The 9,640-nt window shown below is 36.9% G+C and overlaps 1 protein-coding gene across 1 annotated transcript; it reads right to left on the bottom strand.

The window, feature by feature from the left end:
* pgm1 (phosphoglucomutase 1) lies at positions 1-9,346 on the bottom strand. The gene is made up of 11 exons (XM_077198638.1): positions 8,984-9,346; positions 7,480-7,642; positions 6,171-6,314; positions 5,960-6,085; positions 4,765-4,955; positions 4,051-4,205; positions 3,807-3,922; positions 3,065-3,200; positions 2,772-2,955; positions 1,624-1,758; positions 1-310 (listed from the first exon to the last, which is right to left on the bottom strand). Exons 1-11 carry the CDS (start codon positions 9,227-9,229, stop codon positions 221-223), a joined length of 1,686 nt encoding a protein of 561 aa, XP_077054753.1. The 5' UTR covers positions 9,230-9,346; the 3' UTR covers positions 1-220.
* Positions 9,347-9,640: the final 294 nt, after the last annotated feature.

The raw sequence follows: 9,640 nt of genomic DNA, 5'->3' as shown, positions 1-9,640 counted from the left end.
TTCATTTCATAGACTGTATTTTATACTTTCTCTATTTATAGTTGATATAGATCTTCGATTGTACATGTGGAACAGCAAAAATGTGACGCTTTCTAGAGGACACACTGAGCACATAATGACTGTGGTATGAAACTGATGGGAATAATTATAAAGTAAGGCATTGCTGAGTACAGTGAGGGCTAGTTTGGGCTGGATCAGGTGAATATGGGCTTTAGAGTGATTATGTGATCACAGTGGGAGCAGTGCGGTCCGTCTTTTCCTGAAGCTGAGAGATCCTCAAGGCAATGTCCACCAGAGGAGCCAGCATGACCTGTTCACAACAGTCGAGAGAGATGGACATGTTACAAGTGCACTATTAGGAACCCACAAAATGGGAGATACAGTGCTAAGCATAAGTGAACACACCCATGCTAAAGTTGACTAAAAAGAGGAATAAAAAAAAATCTTCTTTTGGAAATTGATCTTAATGCCTTAATTAAAAAAATGAGGAAAAATCCAACCAAGGACACCAATTTTCTTTGTGAATGAATAATGTATCGTAAATAAATACATGTTCTTCTTTAAAATACAGGTTGCATAAGTCAGGACAGCCCTATGTTAAATTCCCATAGAGTCAGGCGGACTTTTTATTTTTTTAAAGGCCAGTTGTTTCACGGATCCAGGATAATATGCATCCTGATAAAGTTCCCTTGCCCTTTGGAATTAAAAAAGCCCCACATCATCACATTCCCTTCACCATACCTAGAGATTGGCATGGGGCACTTTTCATAAGATCATCTCTCAATGCAAATCATACCAGCTATTAGCCTAACTGAAATAACACCATGCCAATCTCTAGGTATGGTGAAGGGTGTGTGATGATGTGGAGCTTTTTTAATTCCAAAGGTCAAGGGAACTTTATCAGGATGCATAGTATCCTGGATCCATGGAACAACTGCCTTTAAAAATAAAAATCTGCCTGACTCTATGGGAATTTAACATAGGGGTGTCCTGACTTACGCAACCTGTATTTTAAGGAAGAACATTTATTTATTTACGGTGTCCTTAAAGGTTGGATTTTTCCTCATTTTTTTAATTAAGGCATTAAGATCAATTTCCAAAAGATGATTTTTTATTCCTCTTTTTAGTCAACTTGTGTGGGTCTGCATGGGTGTGTTCACTTATGCTAAGCACTGTACAATAGGGACTTGGATTCACCATAAATGAAAACGGATGGTGCGAATGTAGCGTTTACTTGTTTGTATTAAAATTTAACGTCCTTTTCTTCTACAGTAACTCAAAACTCAAGATGAAAAGGACTGCTGGAGCTAAAAAGTCATCACATCTCACAATTGAGCATGTCTGAGGTTGATACTTTAAGACAGACTGATACTCCTGTGATCCAGTTTGATCTGATACAATTAGTGAATCGGATCCTCAACCATATGTTCCGGGATAAGCATGTCAAACTTGATTACTGCTAAAGCTACAATGGATTTAAGTCTTAAAAAAAATAAGAATACATAAAAAAATAAATACATAATCTGAAAATAAATTATATTATAAATATATAAATAATGGGGGGGGGGGGGGAGAATTTTTTATTATTTTTATTTTTTTACTAATTTTGACCAATCAGTTTACCTGTGGGTCTGCATAGATTTTCTGGGAGTCATTCTCATAGCTGTCAATGTAAAGCCTGATGGTTGCCCCGGCACTGCCTGTCCCGCTGAGACGGAAGATGATACGCGAACCATCAGTGAAGATGATCCTCAAACCCTAAAAAGCATGAAGACAGAAAAACAGGGATGATGGCCAACATACGGTGTTTTGGAAAGTATGCAAATGTTCCATGAAATCGAGAAAGGTGTTTACACGAAACATTTCCAAGACTGTTCTTTAGAACGGTATATTTATGAGATATTTCAAACACAATAAAGGTCATGATGAGGCTATTATGTGAACATCAGTACTTTCCATCAGAGAAATCAACGAATTTCAATATGCCATTTGACATTTATAATGTACAATAAATATTTGAGTAGAAATTCTGCTGTTTTCCAAATAAGGGTAGTGAAATTTATGACTTGGCTATTCAAAAACCTTTTGAAGTTTCTATTCATCGAAGAATCCTTGAAAAAAATATATCACTTTCCGCAAAACTGTTTGATTATAATAAGAAATGTCAGAAGGGTTACAGTGTGTTCTAATAGTAAATCAAGCTATTTTATCTCAAAATATGAAAGAAAGCTTGATTTCTCATAAGATCCCTTTAAATTCTTGTTTTTTTTTGGTAGGTTCTGATCATATCTGGGAGAAAGATGGTCTGTGAGCAGTGCTCGCATGCATCTCTAATAATAAATGTTGATCGTAATAAGAACTGCATACTAGACTAGCCTGGAGTAATGGCTGTGGTAAATTCAGCTTTGCCAGGAAAGGAATAAATTATATTGTAAAATATTTTAATATAGTAAATAGTTCTTTAAATTGTAATAATATTTCACAATATTACCGTTTATTATTCATAACAAACAAATATTTTATTACAAACCCAGGTGATTTCTAAATAATGACACAGCTTTATGGCTGACTGTTGAAAAACATAATTCTAGTACTATTTATAAATATGGACCAAATGGAAAACAGAACATCAAACCACCCTGAAGCTAATTAGAAAACTAATTGTGTAATGGACTGACCATGTGATCACTTCTGTAGCAGTAGTAACATCCCAGAAGATGAATCATTTCAGCTCTTATTATTATTTTTGGAGTCTCGCGTTTCGGACTCACCTGTCCTTTTGAAACACTGCCATCAACGGGGTCTGTGTACTCAAAGTTATCAGCCTTCTCCACTTGATATGTTTTATCCCCCGAGGAGAAATTCTGCCCTACAAAGGCTTTATCGGACATTGTTGTCTGCAAGTGATCAATCATCTTATTCGCAGCATCAGAGTCCACCTCTTCATAGTCATACCTGAAACAGCGATTTAGGACAAATCAAAAAACAAATCTACCAGCAGAGGGCAGTCAAGCTACAGAAATCAACATTTCAACTAAGTGTCACTTTATCATTTTGCAGTTACCTTGTGAAAAAGTTCCGTCCAAACCTCTGCCAGTGCTCTTTCATGATATCTTCCACACTCTGTTTGCGAGTGGCCAGGATTGAGAGCCATGCGAGCACTGCCCACAGACCATCTTTCTCCCGGATGTGATCGGAACCTACCACGAAAACAAGACTTTAAAGGGGTCAAATTAGAAATAAAGCTTTCTTTCATATTTTGAGAGAAGGGATCTCAATTTACCATGAAAACATACTGTAAGTGGTCGTACTCTGACTTAACTTTATTTTGTGACGTGGCAGTAAGTTATTTTTGGTGAATGTGCAAAACATCTCATTCATTATATGTTAAAAACTAGAAGAATAACAAGTGCAGTAAATGGTACAACTATTTGCGCTACAAACCAGTGCGTTTATGATTACGACCAATTAAAATAATGATATAAATACATTATAAGTGGGCCTAAGTGGGAAAAAAAACAAGAACATTTTTAAATAAAATTAATTACATGTATAATTTTTAACAATTTAAAAAGAACTATAACACTAGCGAACACATTTTTTAAAATATAAAAAATGAAAATAAATGATTGCTACATGTTTATATAAACATGGATTTTAAACAGAAATACACATTTATTCACTTATTTAACCACTATTTTAAATAATTTAAAAAAGCTTGACAGCCTAAAACCTTTTAAGCAGCTTAGCTAGTTAAAATCTTCTATTATACTGGAATGGAACTGCATGGTTTCATAGCTACTCACCTGTACCAAAGCTTTCTTCACCACAGAGGGATAACTTGCCAGCATCCATCAAGTTTCCAAAGAATTTCCAGCCAGTGGGTGCCTCATAAAGTGGCATCTTCAAAGCTTTGGCCACACTGTATGATAAAGTTTATGAAATGCTATAAATTGTGAGCAGGATTAAAGGGTCAAAAGCTATAGACCAATTGAGACGGTGAAATATAGGGCTAGATCACAAAATGTAAATGTGCTTAGATGATTATACTTGTCCAAAGCCCCACTGGTGGGCATACTGCGAGCCAGACCCTTCACGCCCGTCTTCCGAAAATAAGGGATGTAGGTAATGTTGGCACCAATGACTGCCACAGAGTCTGAGGGGTTTACAAAGAATCCATGCTTACCCAGAACCATGTTACGATCCTGCAAACAGAACAGCAAGAGGGCAAATATGACAAGGTTTTACCTGAGAATAGTTACTAGCTGATTTCAATTGTGTAACTAAATGTACATCACTGTTCAAAAGCAAAAGCAAGGATGCATTTAATTGATCAAAATTGACAGACATTTCAATTCAATTGAATGTTACATTTAAAATATATACATTTTCTGAATTATTCAAAGAATCCTGAAAAAATTATCCCTGTTTGCAAAAAAACATTAAGGAGAACCACCGTTTTCAACATTGATGATAATAAGAAATATTTCTTGAGCACCAAATCAACTTTCTGAAGGATTTTTCTGATTTCTGAAGGATCATGTGACACTTAAGACTGGAGAAATGGTGCTGAAAACTCAGCTTTGCCATCACAGGAATAAATTAGAAAACAAAATAGAAAAACCGTTATTTTAAATTGTAATAATATCACAATATTACTGTTTTCATGTAGCATAAGATACTTCTTTTAAAAACATTTTTAAAATCTTTCCGACCCCAAACGTTTGAACGGTAGTGTATGTGGTATGTCAGTTATAAACTTACACCATCACCATCAAACGCTGCTCCGAAGTCATATTCACCTCCCTTCATAGTGTTGACCAGTTCAGCAGCGTATGTTAAATTAGGGTCAGGATGGTGTCCCCCAAAGTTCTCAGAGGGGACACAGTTAACAGCAGAGTTTGCTGGGGAACCAAGCTCTTCACACACTATCTTCTTTACATAAGGACCCAACACTAGTGTAAAAAATACATGAAGAGGCAGTCTTCAGTTATCAATTAGGCATCATAGGTCATGAATGGTAATTTTGATTTGGTAAAATCAATATCTCCTCAGCCATATGCATGGTATTGCTTATAGCAGTTTGGAATTCTACCTTATGGATATAGTTGCAGGGTTTTGCTAGTATGTAATAGTAACAATTAAGTATAAATGGAGTTGTAATTAATTATGAGCATGGTCTTCATAAAAAGTGTTACAGAATAACTAACTGCATAAGTGTGTACAGTACACCCCCAGACTAGTACTTAATTGAAGAAACCTTTGACTTTATTAAAGCGCTCAGTAGGTTTGGATAAGAGTCTATCAGCTTGGCACATCTTGACATGGGAATATTTTCCCACTCTTATTTGCAAAAATGTTCTAGATCAGTTAAATTGTAAGGGTATCTCCTGTGCACCTCCCACACATTTTCTATAAGATTCAGGTTTGGTCTTCCAAAACATTTCTCATTATTTTATTGGCTTACATGTGTGCTTTAGATCACCGTCATGCTGAAATGTGAAAGTCATCTTAATTTTCATCTTTATAGCAAATGCCAGAAGGGTCGGTGCTAAAATTGACTGGTATTTGGCAATTCATGATTCCCTCCACTTTTTTATTTTTATAATTTTTTCTCTGAAATGTGCTCTTTGATTCAGTGGCATTAAAAAAAAAAAAAAAATCATACAAAACAATCGTTTTGGCAATGACGGACACTATCGTAGGCCAACTATTAATACTAAAGTCCTCTGATTTCATTGTAAATACAGTCAATAAGTGAGGTGCAAGATGGCACCAGCTGCGTTTAAATGAAATGAGAGATATGTGAGATATGAAAGAAGCATCGTCTTAGATACCCATTTGAAACTAGTTTACAAAAATTATATAATATATTAGCTTTAGTGGTAGTTTCAGAGGACTTATGGCTCACTACAACACCAAAATGACCTTATTTTTGTTTGGGAAATATAATTCTGACCTCCATGCATTGCATCGAGCCGTATGTTGATGTGGTTGGGTCCTGAGAGTAATTCCTTCAGAGCAGTAAAATCAAAGATATCTCTCAGCATCTCTGCATAGGATTCCACTGAGTCCACAATTTCCACTGCAAACGATACACAATTATTTACAAATATGAACTGAAAAATTGTTTTACATAACTAACAAATGGTTAGACTCCAAAATGGTACCAGTAAAGGGCTTGAACGTGTCAACCTCGAAGGTTTGCTTCCCAATTGTGGAGAGGTCCACCTTGAGTTCGGGGCAGATGTGATATTCCTGGAGGGTCTTGCTGATCTTAAATATTTTGTCTGTGACGCCCTCTGGCGCAGGACCTGGGAAAGAAAAACCAGACCAAATGAATGCAAGTTTAAGTGATTTAATGCAGTCTTTAATTGTGGTTGACTGATGTGTCACCAAGCCTAATATATATTTGTATATAATCTGCCATTTTTTAAACTGCCCCAATCTTGCTCTTTTAACCCCAAAACGCATACCTCAGGTCTTTAGTGATGCGGGATGTCATTCACTACATTCCTCCTCATAAATTTTTTTAAGTTAGACGTCAACCTTCTAAGTATTCCTCAATCAATTCATTATAAACAACATAACAACATTTTTGTTATAAAAGGCCAGTTTTCCAATTCATTTTTGTAAAAATTGTATAGGATCGCTAACGACCCGAGGTGTGTAACAGTGCAAGTATATTTTTTTTCTGCAAAACATTGAATCTTTGATGACTGAATAAGTGCAATTAAACTTTACTAGTGCAATGCCCGTGCAAAATCTGTTTTTGGGTGTTTTTAGTAATTGTTGGTTTGGTATGTTTGAGTTTCTGAATAGCCTAGGCTACTATTACACAGGAGCCTAAACTCTGAGAAAATGTAGCAAGACACCTGTCAAGTTTGAAATCCATTGGACTAACGGTTCGAGAGATATGCGATTAACAGACACACACGCCCGCACACACACAGACAGACAGATGTTCCTGTAATTTATAGATAGATTCTACAAGGTGGCGTGGCAATGTCTGATGCACAATGATGAAGTGACGTTTCACTCATCAGCAAAACTTGAAATAGCTCAGTGAATTAAGGCAGAGCTGTTATTTATAGATTCGGGTCGCTAAAGACCCGAATATGTAATAATGATTGGCAAAACATTCATGCATTTAAGGGTTAAACGTCTCTCAATTTGTTTTGGAGGTCAAGATAGAAAGAAGTTGCTATCTAAAGTATAAATCTGTTTTATTTTACAGATTCTTTTTTTTAAATTAAATTCAAGTTAGTTTTTTTCTTTTTTTTCTTCAAATGATTTATAATTTAGTAAATATTATGTAAAATTAATTTACATTTAATTTCAGCAATTGTTATGGATGCGTTTTAATCTTTAAATTAAATAATGTAATATAATATTGTGATACGCCTTAACTGTATATCAGCCATTGGTCTCCCTGTTAAGGTCTAAGGTATCGGAATTGGCCATAAAAATATGTCTAACCTCCGCTAGATATGTTGAACTTGATGCCGAAGTCTCCATTGGGGCCACCGGGGTTGTGACTGGCTGTCAGGATGATCCCACCAATGGCTTTGATTTTACGAATCACACAGGAAACAGCAGGTGTTGACATTATACCATCCTGACCAATGACCAGTTTGCCAATCTGTGGGATAATGGATGAGATAAATGACTGATCATCTCCTGTTCAAGATAATGCTTAGAAATACACTTCATGAACCCTGAACCATAAGAGAGGACCACTTTGACTTTACAATCCAGTACAATGTTTGCATCACAACAACTCTATTGATGTGTCCTTGTGACTTATAGAATGGGGGTTACACAACACAACACTAATGCATATGTGGCTAGTGCTACTACTACTTAAAAAAAGAGATGCAAGTAATCACTGTGTTCTGTAATACAGAACAGAATTTACTCAATACAGCACTACTGCTCGGGACGTGACTGCAGGCACGCCTCCTCCACATGGTTGTTGCTGCAAGACTCCTGATGTTAAAGAAATCGTCACACCCTTACAAAACACTGCTGCATGTTTTATACTTTCTAAATGAAATGCGCTCTGCAACATGATGAGAGGGGATATGTTGAAGGCCCCACGCAGCGGCTCCTCCTGCATTTGGCCGAGCGTGAAATGTCAAAGGTGTCCCAAAACAGCCTCAGCTTGGGAGAGCATCGAGTTCGTTTGTATTAGGTGCGAATCGGTTCTTTTGAACCGCTCGTTAAAAAGAAACGGAAAAAAGATTCAGCGCATACTTTACGTCAGACGCAGTGACGTATTCCAGTAGTCCCCCTGGCATAAGACAATTGTTAACTGAAGCCACTTTATTACTGATTGGGTTTTTGTCGATTATGTTTCATTAATAGACACTTGCAATCTGGTAAACAAGCTCAAGGGTTCGTTACGAATGACAAGGTTCAATGGGTTGCTTTCCTGAGAAACACTCGGACCGATTCAGTTCGATTCGTGTACGAATTTCTCAAAAGCTCAAGACCATTGGGGCAAATGGTTTCACGATCTACGATGCTTTAGAAATGCAGTTCATTTCGATTTGTCAATGAATGGTTCAGAAAGGCTTTGTGAACCGGTTCTACCGATACATTGAAAAGATCCGAGTCATATGAACGAGTCGTTCACGAATTTAACGTCGCAGGGTGGATAATTAAGATTATTTCCCTCAAATAATATTCATGTACGTTAACCATTATAAATGTGCATGCAATGTAACTTGGAAAGACTATGATGAAGTATGAATTAAAAAAATGCCAGAAATTTGACCTTACCGTTTATTCCATGCAGTAAACTAGTTTACAAGGCATGCCTAGTAGAGCACAATTGCAACTGAAGTCAACGTTACCTCTTTTGCAATGTACTTGTGTCATGCCTAGACAAAGTCATTTTGACTTCCTATGTAAGGAAATGGGGTTTGTTTATACGTTTCTTTTGCATCACAATTGGAAATCAAATTCGGCCAATACTAACCCCATTAGCTGCAGCAATCTGGACGATCAGCTGAATAGCTTCTTTCATGAAGTATCGTCCATCTCCTCCCACTACCAGGGTGCCCTCCTGCCTCTGAGAAGGGTCAACGGTGGAAATGATACTCTGGATAAAATTCTCCGCATAATGCGGATTCTGCTGAAATACAGTCACCCTCTTTCTTAAACCGCTGGTTCCAGGTTTTTGATCGGGGTACGGTTTGGTCTTAATAACCGTAATTTTCACCATGTTGCAGCAGCGGTCAGTGTCCGTCACTCACTCACTATCCGGGTGCCCAGCGGGATGCGTGTTCACCACGTAGCCTCTCACACACACACACATTGGCCTTTCGCCGAATAGAAGGACACGCCCACATTTAAAGAGACAGTTCAGCCATTTATAATGTCTATAATTCTAGGTTGTACAGCAAGTTAGTATACAATGATTAAGTTTTATGCTCTAAATTAATCTTGTAACATATGAAAAGGTCAGGCGATTCATCAGACACATTTGTTTTACATATAAATATATATATATACTTTCAATTGTGCAATGAAGCACTAATGGTCTATTAGGACTGCATATTGAGAGAAAATGTAGGGGCCCTATGAAGAGCATGTTGGGAAAGCTGGAGCTAGGTCAGAGTTTTGTTTGTATATT

Source organism: Siphateles boraxobius, unplaced genomic scaffold (assembly GCF_051911475.1).
Source record: "Siphateles boraxobius isolate OS27281-9 unplaced genomic scaffold, OSU_SipBor_1 41, whole genome shotgun sequence".
Classification (NCBI taxonomy): Eukaryota; Metazoa; Chordata; class Actinopteri; order Cypriniformes; family Leuciscidae; genus Siphateles; species Siphateles boraxobius.
This window is presented reverse-complemented; position numbering and strand designations above follow the sequence as displayed.